An 18,698-nucleotide genomic window follows, 5' to 3' on the forward strand; every position below is an offset into this window, starting at 1 on the left:
TATCTCGGGCAGCCCCGTGGGGCTTTGTGCTACAGCCTCTAGGACCCGTGAGAGAAGGGGCGGGGATAACCTCCCCGCTCCTCCCTCTCCCCGCGCTGATTGGCTCCTCCGCGCCGTTAGGCCACGCCCCCTCCCGGGAGCCTCCTGTAGCCGGGAGGGCGCGAAACCCCTCCCCCGCGCCCGGCTGCGATTGGCTGCGGCGGGGCAAGCGGCGCTCTGATTGGTTCTCGCGCGGGGGCGGGGCTGGGGGGTGTTTTCCCGGGAAAAACGCACGTGGAGGCCCCCCCAGCCCCGCCATGGGCCCGCTGCGGGCCGCGGCCGCCCGGGGGCTCCGCAGGGGCGGCGGCCGGGGCAGGGGGGCGGCCCCCGGGGCCGGGAAGGGCAGCAAGGGCTCGGCGGCCCCCGGAGGTGCCCGCAGGGTGGGGAGGCTGCGGGGAGCCGGGGGCGGCTGGGGGCTGCTGGGGGCGGGCAGCCCGGTGTGTGCCCGGTGTGTGCCCGGAGTCCCCTGCGGGGCCCCGGGGGTGCTCGCACAGCCCCCGCTCTGTCCTTGTGCCCTGACCCCGTGCTGCTCTCCCTGCAGGGCGCCCCGCTCCGCCAGCCGCGCTGCACCTCTTCGGGGACCCCGCTGAGGTGGAGGCGCTGCGGGGCAGGCTGCTGGCGTGGTACGACCGGAGCAAGAGGGACCTGCCCTGGAGGGCGCTGGTAAGGGCGGGCGGGGCTGCTGCGGCGGGGAGCCCGTCCCTCTGCACCGGGGGAGCGATGCTGGCTGCGGTGGTTTTGTCGAGGCGAGGCTTCCCTCAGCTGCATGAAAATGGGAGGGGATGGTGGGGATGGGATGGTGCTCCAGGTGGTGCCGGTAATTTTGTGATGGGTGATCTGTAGGTGAGTACCTAAACATGAACGGTAACATGGGGTGGATCTGAAAATCTCAGTCTCCGAGCCTGAGCGCTTCTCCCTTGATCCAGTTGTCTTCTGGACACTTTTTAATCCTGTCTTTGGCATCCTACAGCTGTCAAAAGGGTTTTCTGCTGTTGCTTTAAGCCTGTCAAGTGCTCCTGTTACAGCTCTTACCTGCTCTGTGCTAGGCCTGGCAAAAGGTGGTTTGACAGCGATCGGGGTGCTGGGGGTGGGCGTCAGCTTTACAGCAGCATCTCTCTGAGTAGTGCTGGGAGCTGCAAGGCTCTCCTGTGGTGTTTAAATCTGCTGTTGCTTGATCAACCTGAAGTCAGAACGTCTGGGCACTTGAGGAAATACCTTTTATACTCCTATATAGCGTTCAAAACACACCATGAGCAATTTTATTCCACATGCAGGTCTCCCTGTGCTGGGGTGCTGTGTCCCTGTTTCTTATGCTCTATTTTTGTCCCCTTTCAGGCTGTGACTGAGCCGGATGTCAACAGACGGGCGTATGCAGGTGAGGAGCAGGGGCTGCACCCTGTGTTGTTACTGACCTGGATGTATAACGTGGCCTTGTGAGGATCTGTGGCTTCAGCTCCCATCCTTACAGCAAGCTGCTTGGGCCCCTGACGTGGCCACAGGAGCCACTGAGCCCCATTCGTGTGGCTCTGGGGCATCTGAGAGGCAGCCTTGGGTCTGAGGGAGCTCCTGTGGGACTGTGCGTGGGGCTGGGGTCTGGTGGGATGGGGTCTGGTGGGCTGGATGCTGCTGTGGTACTGGGGTGGCCACAGCCCATGCTGTGAGGGGTGTGGGTGGTGTTGGCACCTCTGCTCTGACCCCTGGGTGCTGCCGGCAGTGTGGGTGTCCGAGATCATGCTCCAGCAGACGCAGGTGGCTACGGTGATCGAATACTACAACCGCTGGATGCAGGTGAGTGCTCCTCACGGGGTGCCTGCGGGTCCCTGATTTGGTGGCCCTGACCTCTGCCTGTGGCAGACCCCAGGGGCAGAGCACGGCCGTGCTCGTCCCTCCCTTGTCACCTTCCCCCTGCTCCGCAGAAGTGGCCGACGCTGCAGGCGCTGGCAGAGGCGTCGCTGGAGGTGAGCAGCGCTGGGGCTGGGTGCTCTCCCTGCCCTCGTGGCTCTTTCCGTGCCCGATCTGACTCTGCTCTGTGTCTCTTGGGGCAGGAGGTGAACGAGCTGTGGGCAGGACTCGGCTACTACTCCCGAGGAAAGCGTCTGCAGGAGGCAGCGAGGAAGGTGCTGGGGTGTTGGGCATTTGGGTGGGTGCTGGCTCGCGTCTGCCTTGCCTTGCTGGGGCTGCAAGCTGCTGGCACAAGGCTACGTGGCTGGGACCCCTTCTTGTGGGTCACATCTACGCACTCAGCTCAACTGTCCTGGCTGCCCTGTCTCCCAGGTGGTGTCCGAGCTTGCTGGCCAAATGCCCAGGACAGCCGAAGAGCTGCAGAAACTTCTGCCAGGAGTGGGCCGATACACAGCAGGAGCCATCGCTTCCATCTCCTACGGGCAGGTGAGAGCTCTCGGTGTCCGGCGGGGACACATCTCCCCTCGCTGCCACCCAGCCCCGCTCCTGGCCGGGTCCTGCTGCTGGGTCTGGCGAGCTGAGGGCTCCCTGAGCTTTGTGCCCGGCTCTCCTGGCGTTGTGGTGCAAGTGGTAACCCCTGCTCCTGGTTGCAGGCGACGGGTGTCGTGGATGGGAACGTGATCCGTGTCCTCTGCCGCCTGCGCTGCATCGGCGCTGACCCCAGCAGCCCGGCTGTCATCGACCGCCTCTGGTAGGGGAACCCTGAGGGATTTGTGGCTGTGCTGCGTGGTGGCTGAGGGCAGGATCCTTTGGGAGCTGAACCTGCAGCAGGGGGAGGCCAGGGGTGCAGGAGCTCTTGGGAAGCTTGGGGCAAAGGACCTGCGTGGCCTCTGCCTGCCTGGGAGTATCCTCCCCTCGTGGGCAGGAGCTGCAATTCATGCTGTTTTTGGGGGCCCCCTGCCCCTCACTGCTGTTTCTTGCAGGGCCATGGCCAATGCCTTGGTGGACAGGAGCCGCCCGGGGGATTTTAACCAAGCCCTGATGGAGCTGGGGGCGACCGTGTGCACGCCCAAGGCGCCGCTGTGCGGGGAGTGCCCCGTGAAGCAGCACTGCCGAGCCAGGCTCAGGGTAGGTGTGGCACCAAAAACCGTCCCCTCCCAGCCTGCTGGGGGCTGTGGGCTGCCAGCTGTCCCCTCTCCTGTCCCCTCAGGTGGAGAAGGAGCTGGCCTTGGCCTCTCAGAAGTTATTGGGAAAACTCCCCCCGGTGCCTGATGTTGAGGACTGTGGTAAGCACCGGGGTCGATCCTGGCAGTGGTGGCACCGGGTCTGGACCCTGCTGTGACCTTTGTGTTGGTGCTTGCAGCTGTTGGGGACTGTCCCTTGTGCCCCCCAGCCACGGAGCCGTGGGACAGCAGCCTGGGGGTGACCAACTTCCCCCGCAAAGCAGCGAAGAAGCAGCCGCGGGTGGAGCAAACGGCCACGTGCGTGCTGGAGCGCAGGGGCCACCGCGGGGCCCTGGAGTACCTGATCGTGCAGAGACCCAGCTCGGGTACCCAGGCGGGTGGGAGAGGGGGAAAAAAGCATCTGGGCAGAGCAGCCAGGGTGTGCTGGGGCTGTGAGAGGCTCGGCACCCCTGGGTGCACCTCCTGCTGGCTCATGTCCCTCGTGTCCCCTGTCCCCAGGGCTCCTGGCCGGGCTCTGGGAGTTCCCCAGCGTGCCGCTGGCTCCGAGTCTGCAGCAGGAGCAGCAGATGGAGGTGCTGCGGGATCACCTCCAGGCGTGGACGGGGCAGCCTGTGGCAGCGGGCAGCTTGCGGTTCATGGGGGAGGTGAGTGTGGGGCGTGGGGCAAGCCCCATGTGCTCAGCGATGGGGGATGCAGCACGGGAGGGGGGACCCTGTCCCCTGCTGGGACCCCTCCTACACCCTGCCCGGCTCTTCTGCCAGTTTCAGTGTCTCCCCCTCCCCTTGCAGGTTGTCCACGTCTTCTCTCACATCCACCAGACCTATGTGGTGTACTCCCTGCCCCTGGACGGGGACGTGACCCTGGACCTTGCCTCCTCCCCGTCCCGCTGGGTCACAGAGGAGGAGTTCCGTGCCTCGGCGGTGTCCACGGCCATGAAGAAGGTGTTTGGGGAGAGCTGAGACTTCCCTGCCCTCCATCTCCTGGGGTCCTGAGAGCACCTGGGGTACCCCCTAACCCCTGCGGGGACTTCCCAGCTCGTTGCCCTGGGTGCTGATCAGCCCTGGGCTCCTTTCAGGTGTTGAAGGCGTGCGAGTGGCAGCGCGGGGAGGAGAGCGGCCCTGCCAAGGTGGGTGTGCAGGAGCCGTCCTGTGGGCAGGGGGGGATTTGCCGGGCTGGCTTTGTCCCTGGGGGTTCCCTCGGGGGGGTCCTCGGGGTTTGGCTCAGCCCCAGCCCCTCTCCCGCAGGGCTCCAAGCGGAAGCGGGGCGCGAAGCCAGGGGCAGGGGGCAGCACCCGCCCCGGGACACAGCTCTCCCTCCGCGCCTTCCTCCGGGCTCCCAACCCACCCTGATGCCCTCTGCGAGAGCCGGGACCACCGGGGACCCACACGGTGGTGAGTCTCATGTGGGGTATAGGGTGGCAACGGGTCCCGCTGTGGCCCTGTAGCGGTCTCCTGTGCTTTTCCTTCCAGCCCCACGGCCACCAGCACGTCACCCTGCCTTCACGGGGGGACCAGCGTGGTGCTGGATGTGCCCCGGGGCTGGGCTCGCCTTCCCTGCTCGGCTGAAGCCCCCCTGGGCAGCAGGAAGGACGCGACCCTGGCTGCCCGCGAGCCCTGGCACACGTCTGCAACTCGGCCACCAGCCAGCGACTGGGGATGCTGCTGTACCCTCATGCCTGCCCTAGCCCTTTTGATGCTTGTTTTTACTGAATCTGAGCCGTGGGCTTTCTAATAAATCTCCAAAGGTGGTGTTTTTAAGTTTTGAAGTGATTTTTCTGCCTCTGCTGCAGCGTGGCTCTGCTACACCAAGTCTACTGGTGGTGTCTTGGCTATTGCACCCCTTCCCATGGGTGCCCCCAACCCCTCTGCTCCTAGGTAAGGCACCCAGAGCACCTCTGCTGGAAGGGCAGCTGTCAGCCCTCCTGCAGCAGGACACCCCATGGGGGCTGGGGGCTGTTAGAGGGGCGGGTGGCCTCATCCTGAGGGACCACAGGGCTGGGGACAGACTCCTTTGGGCAGTGGGAAGGGCCCTTCCATCCTCACCTGGCACTCAGCAAATCTTAAATAGGAGAAGAAAAAGTTATGATGATCTCTGAGGTTAACTCTTCAAAACTCTTTAATTTAGGTGAGAAAGAGGCAGTCACTTTCCGTATTCTGGGGCTGACGATGCTCTGGTTGGTACCTGGTGGTGAGCTGCAGTGTCCATAGCGTGCTCCTCATCCCCCCACGTGGGGTTGTTGTGCCAGCAGTGCCCTTGGCCATGCTGCAGGCACAGGTCTCATTAGATTCACATGAAATTAAGGCAGAATAATGTTAATGTAAGGCTGATAAATCAGTGGGAGCCCGAGGAGGGGGAGGAAACCTCCATCCCAGGAGTGCTTAGAGCCCCACTGGACCTGGCCCCAAGCAACCTGCTGCTGCACTGGTGTTGGCTTGGGGTTGTGCTGGAGACATCCCTTGGTCCCTGCCATCCTGGGCTGTGCCAGGCGCCTGCTGGAAGCCCTACAGCAGGGTATTGCCCCAGGGCTGGGTCGGAGAGAAGGGGAGCTGCTGCAGCAAGGCTGCCTCTACTGCCGCTGGTCCATATAGACCTGCACAGCTTTCCACAGCGCCCGGATATTGCCCTCCCCAAAGCCAGGGGCTCCCCGCCGGTCGATGAGCTCCAGGAAGAAGGTTTCCTCGGAGAAGATGGGATGGGTGAAGATCTGCATCAAGTAATTCCGGGAAGGGCTCTCCGTGCCATCAGTGCACGGCCCCTTGTTCTCCCCAGGCACGGTGGTGTCCAGCAGGATGCCCAGCTCTGCCAGCGTGCGGGGGTCTTGCCCAGCCCCTCGGATCTCCTCCTCCTTGCCCAGCTGGCTGTAATAGGTGGCGGGGGGCATGAAGAACCGCACGCCAGCCTGCTGCAAGGCCCTGGTGGTGGAAACAATATCTGGTGTGCAGAGGCCGACGTGCTGGATCCCGGCCCCACCGTGCTGCGCGAGGAAGGTGTCGACTTGGTTGGGGCTGTCCTTGGAGAGGGACTCGGCGAGGACGAGCTTGCAGCTGGGCCCTGAGGAGCCCTGGGCGCTCTGCAGGGCGAGCAGCAGCATGCCCACCCCCTGCCCGCCCAGCACGTAGCCCTCGGCCAGCCTCTCCTGCGGGCTCAGCAGGAAGCGCTGGAAGCCGAAGCAGTGCTGGTACCAGTCCAGAGCTGCCCGCGAGCCGCCCCGCGGGCAGACGTAGGTGATGTGGTCAAAATTGGTGATCTCGACCCCGTCCCCCGCCTCGTGGGGTGCTCCCCGCACGGGCTGGAAGCCGGGCAGGAAGGGTCCCCGGTAGCGGGATCGGTCCAGCAGGGTATGGCTGATGTTGCCCACCACGGACCTCACCACCCCGTAGGTGACGGAGCCGCCCTCGTCGCTCACTTCGGTGGGGGGCACGGGCACGGAGCACCCCCAGCCCCGCAGCCGCTCGCAGAGCCCCGGCACGTCCTCTACCTCGAAGCAGACGTTGGAGGCTGTCCCCAAAGCGGGCTGGGGGTCCACATCGTAGAGGAAATCAGGGGAGGGGGCCCTGGATGGGGCCAGGCGCTGGTTGAGGAGGAAGACGGCGGCTCCCCGGCGCAGGGCCAGCTGCCTCACCCGCGGTGTCTCCCGCACGGCCACGGGGTGGAAGCGAAAGGAGGCGGCCAGGTCCTGGGCCCAGCGCTGCCTGTAGGGCACGTGGAGGGAGATGAAGCAGGGGCGGCTCAGCGAGGCCGCCATGGCCTGGGCACGCTGTGGGAGGATGGAGGGGGTTAGTGGGGGCTCACCAGCCACGGGAAGCCTTTCCCCTGCCGTGCATGGAGCCCAAGTGCACTTGTGTGCATCCCTTTGCAGCCCTGTGCCCCTCAGGGGTGTCATAGGGAGGTATTGGGGTCTGGGGGGGGCATCCCGTATCTGCAGCTGGAAGTGCAATGGGTAGACTGGGGGCCACGGGATGGGGATGGGGCAGTGACCTTGCCCTAAAGTCACGGCGGGTGGCAGGTATGGGGCGCTGCAGAGAGCAGCCTCCTGCCCCCATACTGTGACACTGGGGGGGGCTAGGGGACGAGAGATGTGACCCCACAGCAGCACACAGCAGGACTGTGTGTGTGTGTGTCCCCAAACTCGGGTGCGGTGCGGTGGGGCGACCCACGTGCCACCCCAAAAAAATAAAAGCGTTTTACCCAGGGATCCCCCGCCCCGCTTCCCCACTGGGGCTGACACGGGGAGTCCCCAACCCCGGGCTGAGCCCCCCAAACCCCTCCCTAAACCCCCCCAAAACCCCCCAGGGGCCATCCCCGTCTCTCCCCGCACGCCGCCGGCTCACCAGGCTCCGGGCGAAGGGGACGCCGGGCTGGAGGCCGGGCCCGCCCCGGGGCGGTGCGGGGAGCCGGGCCCTCCTCCCCCATAAGGACGGGGCGGCCCCGGGGGGGGCTGTCCCCACTCTTCTGCCCCCCTGCCCTGCCCCATCCCTCGGTATCAGGTCGCTGCTGACAGCCCCGGCCCTCCCCAGTGCCCCCATTTTGGACCCCCCCCCTCCCCGCCCTGTCCTGTCCCATTCCCCGTGTCGCCGTGTCCCCGGCTGTGTTTATGGCCGCTGCCCTTCCCCGGCTTATCGTGTTTTTGTACAGATCCCCCGGGACGATAAAGCTGCTCAAATATTTGCGGAGATGTCAGCGTGGGGCCGAGGCGGCGAGAAATTGCCCTGTGGGTTTTTTTTAGGGGGGGGACGCTCCAGCTCCATGCACCCCTGGGCAGGAGGTGCTTGGGGCTGGTATTTGGGGGAACCCTGGTGGCCCTATACAGCTCGATGGTCAATATGCGACCCGAAAGTGGCCGTGGCCCAACAGGGTGGCCCCCAAAGCAAGGCGAGGAGCCCCAGCACCCCAGGATTCAGGACAAGCTTTTTGGGGTCCCCGTGGTGCCAGCAGGGCGAGCGGTGCCCTTGGCAGCGCCACCCAGCCCGTGGCAGTGGTTTTGGGGCCATGTGCCTGGCTTTTTGCTGCGGCACCCGCTGTGTGAGCTGAGCACCAGGCACGGCTTTGCCCTGGCATGGCTGGGGCTCAGCTGCGGCAGCAGGGCCTGGTGGGGACAGAGGGGGCCTTGTTGCCGTCCCCAGGAGGGTGGCGGGGGCCGGGGAGCATCCCCCCTGCTGCAGCCGGGCGCTTCTCCTCCCTCCTGGGCGGGGAGAGTGGTCAGGAGATAAAAGGGAGGCAGGGGCCAGCTTGGCACTGCCGAGAGCTGGGAGCTGAGGTCCGGCCAAAGGACAGCAGTGAGGACAAGTGCGGTATTGAGGGCTCGTTCTTGGGTGGGGGAGAGGGCTGGGGATTAGGGACATCACTCCCATCAGGACCCCATGTCCCCCCCACCCCTTCCCCAGGCTGTCCCCACAGCCCCACGTCCTCCCCCTGCCCATAAGATGTGCGGGACCGTGGTGGGATGGGGCACACCGCGGTGTGAGCAGGGTTGGGGGGCTGCGGGAGGAAGGGAGAGTAGGGCAGATACTGGGGGGCAGGGGGGTTAAGGGGTCTGTGTAACCCCCCCAGCCCTTGCTGGGGCACCAAGAACCTTCAAGGTGGCCTGAAGGTTAAACCGCCCCCGTCCCTGCAGCTGGGGTGTGGGGGCTGCCTGGCTCCCCAAACCAGCCCCGGGCTCAACTTTTGGGGTCAGCGAAGCAGAGGAGGTCTCTGGGGGAAGCAGGGCAGTCCCCACGGGCAGGCACAGCCCCGGTGTGGGGGCACTGACACCCTGTGTCCCCCCCCCAGCTCCCCGCCAGTGCCGGCATGGGGCTGCTGGTGCTGGCCCTGGCCTCCTGGCTGGGGCTGGCCTTGGCCTCCGAGGGGGCAACCAACGGCAGCCGGCTGTGCCAGGAGGCCCCGGCATGGCAGATCAACGGCTCCAGCCCCATGGCGGAGGCGGCAGGGCAGGTGACGGTGGTGGCTTTGCTCAAGGCCAGCTGACACTTCTGCCTGCGGCAGGCCCACAGGTGAGGGCCGCCCCCCCCCCTCCCTCCAGCCCCGCCATTTCGGGTGGTGGCGGTGGTGTGGCGGTGGTGGCGGCTTCCCCGCAGCTCCTCCTTCCCCACAGCCTCGGGGGCCTGCGGCAGAGGCTGTCGCGGCAGGGCATGGCCGATGTCCGCTACATGATCATCAACGAGCAGGCGCCGCTCTCCCGCGCCATGTTCGGGGAGCTGCAGCGCCAGGCCCCCCCGGGCGTCCCCGTCTTCCAGCAGCAGCCGCAGGAGCCCGACGTCTGGCAGCTGCTGGGGGGGGACAAGGACGACTTCCTCGTCTACGACCGGTGAGGGCTTCCCCGCGGGAAGGAGCCCCTTGTAGGGTTGGGGTCACCATCCCTGCCCGTCCCTGGGTCTCCCTCCCGTGCAGCCCCCACAGCTCGTCCCCTGCTCTGCCCCACAGCTGTGGCCGCCTGGCTTTCCACATCCAGCTGCCCTACAGCTTCCTGCACTTCCCCTACGTCGAGTCGGCCATCCGCTTCACCCACAGCAAAGACTTCTGCGGCAACTGCTCCCTCTACCCCAACAGCACCCACGAGGTACGGTGCCGTGGGGGTTCATCGCCAGCTGGGAAGAAGGGCTGCTGTGGGGAGCAGGGGGCTGGAAGCTGGAGGGGTGCAGAAGGGCACTGCATAGGGAGGAGGGGGCTCGTGGGGTTGTGGTGGTCTGCAGCAGCTGGCCTGGAAGAGCTAACTCGGGCTATTGGCCTGAAAAAAGAAAGGGGCAGGCAATGGACGCAGCAGAGCAAAGCACATGGATTTGGGCTCAGCAGGTGATCAGTCTCTTCCTAAAGGAAAAATTCACACAGAAATATTGAATGCAAAGCCCCTTTTCTGGCTCAGGAACTCCCTTGAGCACAGACAACTTGGACCAAGGGATGTGTGTAAAGAGGTTTGTTCCCCTTGGGCTCCAGCCTCTCCTGCTTGCCTTGGGTCCTGGCTAGAGAGCCAGGGATCTATCCCATGCCGGTTTCTGTGGGGTGGATGCAGTTCTGCTTTCACACCCGCTCCCAGGTGTGCTTGCAGGCTCACTGTGGGGCTGTGCGCTCATTCCCATAGCACACCAGCCCTTGTGTTTACTTTCCCCAGGCTAACAGCACCATGGAGGTCCCTGTAACTCCGAGCCTGCTTCCTGACCAGGAGGAGAAGGAGTCAGAGGCCCCCATCCATCACCAGCACAAACCCCTCCACCCTCACCACCATGCGGGCAGCAACGAGAGAGCCCCAGAGCCCAGCGGGGACCACAGGGCTGCTGCCCACGCTCACCACCACCACGGAGACCACAGCCAGCCCCATCCCAAGGGGCAGAAGCAGGAGGGACGCGATCCCTAAGGCAGGCTGGTCAGCCTTGCAGAACCCAGTAGCGTGCACGCCGTGCCAGCTCGCTTCCCAGAGGTGTCAAGGACTCGTTTCAGGCCGCAGGTCACCAGCAGCGTTGGTGTGACAGCCCCCTCCAGCATCCCCCCTGTGGGTCACGCTTCCACCCCGTGCCCAGGGATGAAAATCCCCCCTCTGACACCCAAAGGTGCTGTGCTTTGGCCGCAGGACTCAGTTCTGACCCTTCCTCTGCCGCCTGCCTCTCCGTGCTCAATGAAGCCTGTGGTGCAAACCGGGATGTCCCCGGTCACTGCGGGCCGACACCGCACGGAGCAGCAGGGCAGGGCTGGAGGGACCAGAGCTGGGTGCTGCCAGCCCGGCCCGGCACCCATGGGTGCCCGTGGAAGGATGGGATGAGCCCAGAGGAGGGAGGGCTGCTGGGTGGGCTCCCCATGCCCCAACCCTTGTACCCCCATCGCTGTCGCACCCTGGGGACCCTCCAGGCCTTGCACACGGGTATGTGCAGTGGTGGTGGGTGGCCGCGAGATGGTGGCCTTGTCCCCTCTCAGAGACCGAGGGGCTGCGGCCAGGGCACACAGCGCTGGGAGGACGGGGATGAGGGTCCTGGGGGAGAAAGTGGGGATGGGGACACCCAGGTTGGGAATAAAGCCTCTGTGAAGCGAACCCTGTCCGCTCTGGTCTCTGGGGGTGCGCCAAAAGGGTGTGTGTGTGGGGGTCTCGCACGGTGCTGCGGTGGCCCCAGGGCTTTCTCCCAGCACAAAGTGGGAATTTTGGGCTCCATAAAGCAGCGGCTGGTGGAGATTTGCGTTCCCCTGTGCTGACCAGGGGAGTGAAGGGGCTGAAGACAGGAGAGCCCCATCTCCCCAACCTTTCTGCCCTTCAGCAGGGTGGGAGCCCAGGGCTTAGACCCCCAGGGCAGGACATTAACCACGGAGCCCTGCCCAATGCCCCCCCCCCCAGCTCTCCATCTCCCCTCCAGACCCCTGACTGAGGAGCAAAGGATGTTTTTTCTGCTTACATAGCTCCATGGAGCAAGGGCTGGGGTGGATGGGAGGTGCATTGGGGGCAGGTGGGTCAGGATCAGTCCGTCTGTGGGGTCCCTGCTCCCTGGCTCTGTGTCTCCCCCTCCTTTCTTCCTCCTCCTCCTCCCCCTTCCTCCTCTACCTGCTCCTCGCAGCCCACAAGGGCACCTCTGTCTGCTGCTCTTGCCATCAATATCGAGGTTATCTTTTTCTTCTGGCAGCTGCTGTAATTGAAACAAAGCAGGCCGGGCCTCACGGGCTCCCCTCCTCTCGCTCATTTTGCCGGTGCTGCTGAGACAACTAATTCATCTTATCGATGCCTGCCTGGCCTCTTTTCCACGAGAGCAGCCACAGCCCTCTCCCCACCACCAGCATCCCAGGCAGCAGCAGAGCTCTCACTACTGACACATTTCGGCCTGGGGACAGGGCGGCAGCTTGGGTGATGTCCTGCGTGTCTGAGGGGACACCCAGAGTGACACCGATGCTGCCCCGTGCGTCTTTGTCATCGAGGGCTGGTCCGTGGTGCCGCTGCCTCGGCCCTGTGTGCTGCTCCTGCCTGGGATGGGCAGATCCTCTCGGGAGAAGGGGGGAACAGCCAGTCCTAATGTCAACAGAGGCCTCTTGTGCAGCGATGCCGTGTCAAGAAGAGGAATGGGTCCCTCCTCCTCCGCCCATTCATCTGGCAGCCGGGGCTGGCGCGCCGCCGAGCCGGGCTGCTTTGGAAACATTTCATTGAGGAGGCAGCTGAGCCTAGGAAAACAGAGCAAAAATACACAGAGAGATCGCTGTTGTTAGGGAAAATAAATGCAGGCCGACGCGTTTCTGACCCCCAAAGTCCAGCCCGGCTGGGCCCCGCTTGCCTCTACGGGCTGGGGCTGCTGCTGCTGTGTGGGGATGGCATCTGCGTGCCTCCACCATGGGTTGGGAGCTGGGGAATGAGGGATGGAGCTTGCCCCATCTTTGGGCAACTTGCTGACGTCCCTGGTGAGTGTGTCCAGGCCTGTCTCATTGTGGTGTTGCCCAAGGATTTGGGACAGAGCAGAGAAACAGCCGCAAAAAGGAGCCAGCCCTGGTGACCCGTGTCCCCTGCATGGCCAGTGATGGAGCTGAGGATGGGTCAGATACAGCCCCCTCTGTCTGCCCCTAGCAGCATGGCACAGGTCCTAACTGGGCATGAACTACCAGCAGGATGGAGCCCAGTGCTCGGGTTTCACAGCCTGGTAGCTCAGTGTGCCCTGTCCCTTGTCTGCTGCCAGAGGGACAGCAGAGTCACCCCAAAATGTGGAGGCACCGCTCTGGCTTTTGGACAAAGGTGCATCCAGCAGACCTGCTGTTTCCCCCGTAGCCTCTCTCCACCCTCCAAAGGCCTCCAAGCCTCTCCCCCCACCACTTGGTGCCATTTTTCCCTTCTCTGCCCACCCAGAGAGTTATCTGCATTTTAATTACCATTTGCAAAGTGTATTAAAATGCAGAGGTTAAAAGGCTGGAGCAAAGCAAATGGGTTCTCGTGTAACCCGTCTCCTGCTTTCTGCATGGGGAGAGGCGGGGGACCCTGGAAAAATGTCTGTGACCAGGATGGGGTGCTGGCCCCTGCCTGCTGCATCCCTGCATCACATTCGTTTATTAATACTCATGTAGACATCAAATAATTTCTTGGTTATTTTTGCATTTCTAATTAACGGGAGGGAACTTCAGTGATGGAAGGGGGGTCAGTGTGTTGGGGCTGCTTTGTGCTGAGCTCGGTGGGGTTGGGGCCGATGGCTGCATGGGGCTGAGTAACTTTCTGGAGCGCTCAGTGCTTTTAGAACCTGCTGTGGGAGGCAAGCATCTCCCCTGGAAGCAGAGGGTCTTCGCCCAGTGCCTCTCACGCACTTAATTGCTGGCCAATGCAGTAAATGCATTAGTTGGAAAGGTACAGAATCCTCCATGGTAAGGCAGAGGCTCAGCACTTTGCTGATCTTATGGGAACTGTGTAATGTTGGGGCGTGGAGAGGGAACTACAGCTCCCCAAGAGCCAGAGCTCCCTGCTGGGGTATGGGGGGAGCCTGGGTCTGCAGGAACAGAGCCACCTGGGTGAGCAGAGACATTTCTGTGCCTAAACGAGTGTGAGAGCAGCCATCCCGCATCTGATCTGTCTGCGGAGAGGGGAGGGTACTTTCAGTCCTTGCACTTCTCTTTCCACTACGGGGACAACTGCACTCACATCTGAAGGAGGTCCCTGAGGTTGTCGGTGCTAGAAAGTTTCATAAAATAGCTGGCTGGGTTGTGAAAACCAACTTTATTAGAGTCCCTGCTGAAAGAGGAGCATAGCAATAACCCAGCGCTAATGAGTCTGCGGAGAAGCCACGGGGGATTCAAACGGTTTGATGGCAAAAAGGCTCCAGCTCCAGCTTATACCTCGTTGGAGACCTTGCTAGGCAATGGAGAATCTAAAAATAGGGCTCAACCCCATGGGCAGCCACACCAGGGTATTGCTCCCCTCGCTTGTAAGGCCAATTATTTTGTGAAGCGAAGGTCTCTGCCCCTCCCTGGGCATCAGATCCGCAGGGATGTGAAGGGATAAATAGCTGGGGTAATAGATCCCCCTGCTCCTGAGTGTACTGCCCTCATTGCCTCTGCTCCAAACACCACGGCACGGGAAGGGCAGAGGCTGCTCCCTTCCAGCGAGTGCTGGAGGCTGCAGCATGGAGCTTGGCTGCCAATAAACCCAGCCTTGGCTGCTTCGGAGCAGCAAATCCTCTGGGTGGCCTGAGCTGGAGCTTGGTAGCCGCCCGCACTCTGCTATCTAGCTCCTTTCCAGTCATTAATTGGCCATAAAGCTTCTGCTGCGCTTGCATATCTTCATCTGTCGGCAGAGGACTTGCCTGGTGCTCGCCGGGCCCTGCGAAGTGCCGCTCTTATCTCTGCAAGGCTCAGCTGGCGTTATCCACGTTATCGAGGCCACCACGTTAACTGCTCAGAGTCAAAGCAATGTCAAAGAGGCTCGGGAGCATCACACAGAGGGAAAAACACCCAGGGAGGGGTTGGGATGTGGCGGGGAGGGAGGAGAGCAGCCACCCCAGGGGGTGTGTGTGCTGATGTGGAACCTCCCGGCGCTTGTCCTTGCCTGCCACAAAGCAGGCAGAGGTGTCAAAGGCCTGCAGGGAGCAATGGGCATCTCGGCAGGATGCTGTGTTGAGGTTCAAATTCGTTTTGTGTCAGATTTCTTGCCCTGAAGTGCCGGCAGCTTAACCTGGCCTGAGCTGATACCTAAAGAAATCCCTGTGATACCCAGCAGGGCTCCAGACCCTGTGGCTGCACATTTCTAGCCAGGGACTCGAGCTAAAATGCTCTGTATAGGGCCAGCACGAGCAATCAGCGTGTTGTTAATGACCCCAATGCCCAGCCCAGAGCAGCTGAGGGCAGTCAGTGCATCGTGGCATGGGGCACCCCTCCCAAATAACCTCAAACCCGTGAGGGAAACCAGGGCTGCTGGTGGCAAGGGCTCAGCAAACGGCTGGGCTCAGGAAAGTGTGGGGTGAATCCTTGAGGTTGCTGGCTCCAGGCCCTGTGAGCAGCATCAGGGACCGGGCAGGAGGCTGACATTTAGCCACGAGAAGACATCTGTCTGTGTTCTCCAGGGCAGGAGAAATCCCCTCTTGGACGTTTGAGGCAGTAATGACAGGGATAGGGAGAGATGGGGAGGAGTGGGGAGAGCAACTAACGTTAGGTCAAAGAGGGAAAGGACAAATAGGCTGATTTATCTTCAGAATAACACGGCAACCCCCCAGAGACTGACTGGCCAGCCGCTGCCCTGACTCTGCTTTGATTTGAGCCTGGATGATACATGTATGCGGTGAGGAGCCAGCTCATTGGGAATGAATTACATCCATGCTCGGGCTGAAGTCAAAAATCCTCTTGATTGGCACCGTCTGGGACGAGGCGAGTGAGGGCTGAGCTCTGTAAGGATCCCACAGGCCGGGGGCTGCATTCCAGCACCGGGCAGGCTCACCGGGAGGGCTTGCTTTGCCTTGGGGCAGGTTCCTGGGGAAAAGGTAAACGAGGCTGCCTGTTAGCCCTGCTTATCTTGAACGGCAGCAAGGAGCACCTCAGCCTTCAAGGAAAACCTCTTCCTGCCCTTTATTGATTACCATTACTGCTCCCATTACCTGCCGGGGACCTGACCCCTTCCTTCCGAGTCCTGCAAAGGAGACCTTGGGCTCAGAGGTGTCTTGTGGCATAGCGAAGGTGCAGAATTATTTCCTGCTCCCCACTTGCATTGCCCGGTTATTCCAGAAAATGTGCTCTTGGTCTTTTGGTAAGAGTGAAGGAATAGGAATAGGAATAGGAACGGGAGATGGAATGGGAGATGGAAAAGGAATAGGAGATGGAATAGGAATAGGAATAGGAATAGGAATAGGAATAGGAATAGGAATAGGAATAGGAATAGGTGGGACAAAGGAGTTTTGGGGAATGTATTTCTGGGGGATGTATTTTTGGGGGATGTATTTCTGGGGGAAGTCCCAGGATAGCATCCACGCTGTACAAGGCATCAAAGCTCTGCAAAGAAGGGCAGCACACACTGGCCCTGCTCTGTGCTGGTCTGGGGGTGCTGCCCCCACGCTCTGCCGAAGCAGGGGCAGCTCGCAGCCACCTCGCTGGCTTTATGGGGCCGATGTAGGACGGCAGCAGCGCTGCGGTACCCGAGGCCGAGCTGTGCAGCCCCTGGCCACCCGGGGCACCTTTAGGAGCACCGCACCACCCTCCCGCAGCATCACCCCTTCTGGGGGGGGGCTCCAACCCCTCTCCCCCGACCCCCCCCGAGGGCAGGGGCCGCAGGGGGGTCTGCAGCAGGGCCCGCCCCGACCGAGGGCGGCTCGGGGCCGGCGGGACCACCCCCTCCAGTCTCCACCCCCGGTCCCCCGTGCTCCCCCCCCCCCACCCCGGTGCCTCCTCCCCGTCTCTCCTCCCCTCGCCCGGCTCAGTCGGTCGCAGCCATGGCGGAGGGAGGAGAGGGAGAGGAGCTGCTCCGGCCGCCCCTGCCCGCCGGTGCCCCGGGCCCTAAGCGGTTGTGCTCCCGGGCGTGCCCGGCGGGGGGCACCGGGGCCGCTCACCCCCGGCCGGGGGCTGCGGGGACCGGAGCGGGGCCGGGGGCGGCGGGGGCCAGCGGGGTCCCGGCGGCTCTGGCCGGCTGCTGCCCGGCTGCGGCGGGGGCTGCGGCGGGGGCAGCGGGCCCGGGGCCGGCTGCGGGAGGCTCGGGGCCGTCGGGGGGAGGCGGCGGGGCGGGCAGCCTGCTGCAACCGGAGTCGCTGCTGGACGCGGCGGCCAAGAGGGTGGCGGGGAGCTGGGCCTTCGAGCGGGTGGAGGGCCGCTTCCAGCGCATCCCGGAGCCCGTCCAGCGCCGCATCGTCTACTGGAGCTTCCCCCGCAGCGAGCGCCAGATCTGCATGTACTCCAGCTTCCAGCCCGGCCGTGCCACCGCCGCCACCGCCGCCGCCACCGCCGGCAGCGCCGCCTCCCCCCCCGCCACCGCCGCCGCCGCCGCCGCCGCCGCCGGCAGCGCTGCCAGCGCCGGGGGAGGGGGGGGCCCCGCCGCCGCCGCCGCCCCCGCTGCCGGCGTTACGGCCGGCGAGGAGAGCCCAGCCACCGGGCCCCCGGCGCCCCCCCCAGCCGCCCCCAGCGCCCCGCACGGCGAGGGGCTCCCGTTCCGCCGGGGCATCCGCCTGCTGGAGACCGGCGCGGTGGATAACGTGCTGCAAGTCGGTGAGTGCCCCCCCCCCACCCCCCCCCGGTGTCCGTCCTTCTTCTTCTTCTTCCCCCCCCCCGATCAGCTTCAGCCTTTTGTCTGCCGCGTTTTGTTCTCTGCCGGCCCCCTCCCGGCGCTGCGCATCCCCCCGGGGGCAGGACCGCATTGTGCCGGGGGTGTCCCCCGGGGGGGTCTTTTTCCCCGAGGGGGCTGCGGGGACAACGCTGTCGCTTGTATGTGTGTCCCCCCCCCTCTTCTTCTTCTTTCCGAGCCTGGCCCCGCCGCGGGGAGTGGCGGAGCGCTGATTTGGGGCGGGCGGGATGCGGGAATAACGCCCGTGTGCTGCTCCCGTGCCTTTTGTGAGCCCCCCCGGGGGGCAACAGCGAGGGAGGAGGAAAGGGGGTGCCCCCCCCCCGGCCCCATCGGAACCCCTCTTTCTGGGTGTATGCGTCGGGAGGGCAGCGGCTCGGGGCGTTTTTGCATAAACCATCCCGCTCCCGGTTGTCCCCGCGAGTGATTGCAGAGCCGTGCGCCCATTAAAATGACATTAGGCTGGGATTTGTTTTGCAAATGTGGAATGTAAATTCCTCCTGCGCCGGCTATGGCGTGAATGGGTGAGGAGAGGGTGGGTTTTGTTGGAGGGAGCCGGGTAGTTGGGCTGTGTTTATTTAAAGAGCCCTCCTTCCATTCGGGGAAAGAAAAAAAAAAAACTGCTAAAAGAAGAAGAAGAAGAAGAAAAAAATCGCATTCGGTACAGTTTGCATTCAAAAGAGCATTATCAAAACATTTTCCAGTTGAGACATGAAAATAGAAAACAGCAGAAGAATTTTCCTTCCACCTCTGAGGAGACGCAGAGAAGATTCATGTAACACAAAAGGTTTTTCTCTGAGGATATGATTATAGCTTTTTTTTGGGTGAATTAATATTTTCTAAGGGCTGCGTTAAGACGATTAATTATTCCAAGTCTGCTTAAAATACTTGAAATACGAAAAAACGAATTTTTTTTTTTTTTTAGGAGAGAAGTAGCTCCACAGGAACTTCCAAATTATAAGGGGGGGGGTTGAATATCTTACGGTGGGCGATGTTTTATTAAACCACCGACCAAAGTGTCACTGACACAGGCAGCCGCCCTGGGAGCGGGTGATGGAGGTCACCTAAAACCAGGGCTGGTTTCGCACAAAGGGCTTATTTATTTATTTATTTTGCAGCGGGGTTTCTTATTTCTTTTTTTTTGGGGGGTGTTTTTTTGGGGAGAGGCGCTGGGCCGATGGTGTGCGTGACGTGGGTGAGCACCAGGGTCAGGCATTTGGGGGGGGACACACACACATGTGGGGCCGCCCCGTCCCCAAGCGGCGGCGCTGGCATCCGTCATTCACACCGCCATTTCGGAGCGCCCTGTCCCCCCCGTGCTCCTCTGGGAGAGCCAGAGGACGGGGATGGTCCCAGCCCTGGCGTTTCGCATCCCCAGGCAC

The 18,698-nt window shown here is 63.0% G+C and overlaps 4 protein-coding genes across 9 annotated transcripts in view; 3 read left to right on the forward strand and 1 right to left on the reverse strand.

Moving 5' to 3' along the window:
* The first annotated feature begins 249 nt into the window (after positions 1-249).
* On the forward strand, positions 250-4,882 carry MUTYH (mutY DNA glycosylase). 5 transcript variants are annotated; one of them, XM_068691406.1, is made up of 16 exons: positions 250-408; positions 581-702; positions 1,375-1,414; positions 1,754-1,827; positions 1,956-1,997; positions 2,085-2,156; positions 2,314-2,427; positions 2,595-2,692; positions 2,925-3,069; positions 3,152-3,227; positions 3,305-3,490; positions 3,624-3,769; positions 3,914-4,066; positions 4,201-4,251; positions 4,370-4,516; positions 4,570-4,882. In XM_068691406.1, exons 1-15 carry the CDS (start codon positions 297-299, stop codon positions 4,472-4,474), a joined length of 1,536 nt encoding a protein of 511 aa, XP_068547507.1. In that variant the 5' UTR covers positions 250-296; the 3' UTR covers positions 4,475-4,516; positions 4,570-4,882. The 5 variants fall into 5 exon arrangements, with proteins under 5 accessions (XP_068547507.1, XP_068547506.1, XP_068547505.1 ...); XM_068691405.1 differs by having other exon boundaries at positions 4,595-4,882; XM_068691404.1 differs by having other exon boundaries at positions 4,370-4,882.
* A 340-nt stretch (positions 4,883-5,222) lies between these two features.
* Positions 5,223-7,588, reverse strand: HPDL (4-hydroxyphenylpyruvate dioxygenase like). Its single transcript, XM_068691410.1, has 2 exons — positions 7,457-7,588; positions 5,223-6,882 (listed from the first exon to the last, which is right to left on the reverse strand). Exon 2 carries the CDS (start codon positions 6,868-6,870, stop codon positions 5,692-5,694), a length of 1,179 nt encoding a protein of 392 aa, XP_068547511.1. The 5' UTR covers positions 6,871-6,882; positions 7,457-7,588; the 3' UTR covers positions 5,223-5,691.
* A 706-nt stretch (positions 7,589-8,294) lies between these two features.
* Positions 8,295-11,142, forward strand: LOC137860763 (selenoprotein Pb-like). Of its 2 annotated transcripts, none has more exons than XM_068691411.1 (5): positions 8,295-8,416; positions 8,895-9,115; positions 9,217-9,429; positions 9,546-9,681; positions 10,231-11,142. In XM_068691411.1, the coding sequence occupies exons 2-5, from the start codon at positions 8,913-8,915 to the stop codon at positions 10,471-10,473; spliced, it is 795 nt and encodes a 264-aa protein (XP_068547512.1). In that variant the 5' UTR covers positions 8,295-8,416; positions 8,895-8,912; the 3' UTR covers positions 10,474-11,142. The 2 variants fall into 2 exon arrangements, with proteins under 2 accessions (XP_068547512.1, XP_068547513.1); XM_068691412.1 differs by having other exon boundaries at positions 8,296-8,411.
* A 5,316-nt stretch (positions 11,143-16,458) lies between these two features.
* ZSWIM5 (zinc finger SWIM-type containing 5) overlaps positions 16,459-18,698 on the forward strand; it is an 85,918-nt gene continuing 83,678 nt past the window's right edge. Inside the window, exon 1 of the mRNA XM_068691006.1 lies at positions 16,459-17,243. Coding sequence (XP_068547107.1) covers positions 16,478-17,243 — 766 coding nt within the window. The 5' untranslated portion in view covers positions 16,459-16,477. The remainder of the gene's footprint in view (positions 17,244-18,698) is intronic.

The sequence above is a fragment of the Anas acuta genome, chromosome 8 (genome assembly GCF_963932015.1).
Source record: "Anas acuta chromosome 8, bAnaAcu1.1, whole genome shotgun sequence".
In the NCBI taxonomy this organism is placed as follows: Eukaryota; Metazoa; Chordata; class Aves; order Anseriformes; family Anatidae; genus Anas; species Anas acuta.

Excerpts from the sequence above, each read along its gene's own strand:
- MUTYH (XM_068691404.1), top strand. The coding sequence starts at position 297 with ATGGGCCCGCTGCGGGCCGCGGCCGCCCGGGGGCTCCGCAGGGGCGGC. Across the intron at positions 409-580 it reads GGGCTCGGCGGCCCCCGGAG|GGCGCCCCGCTCCGCCAGCC; the intron begins GTGCCCGCAGGG and ends CTCTCCCTGCAG. Across the intron at positions 3,070-3,151 it reads ACTGCCGAGCCAGGCTCAGG|GTGGAGAAGGAGCTGGCCTT; the intron begins GTAGGTGTGGCA and ends CTGTCCCCTCAG.
- HPDL (XM_068691410.1), bottom strand. The coding sequence starts at position 6,870 with ATGGCGGCCTCGCTGAGCCGCCCCTGCTTCATCTCCCTCCACGTGCCC.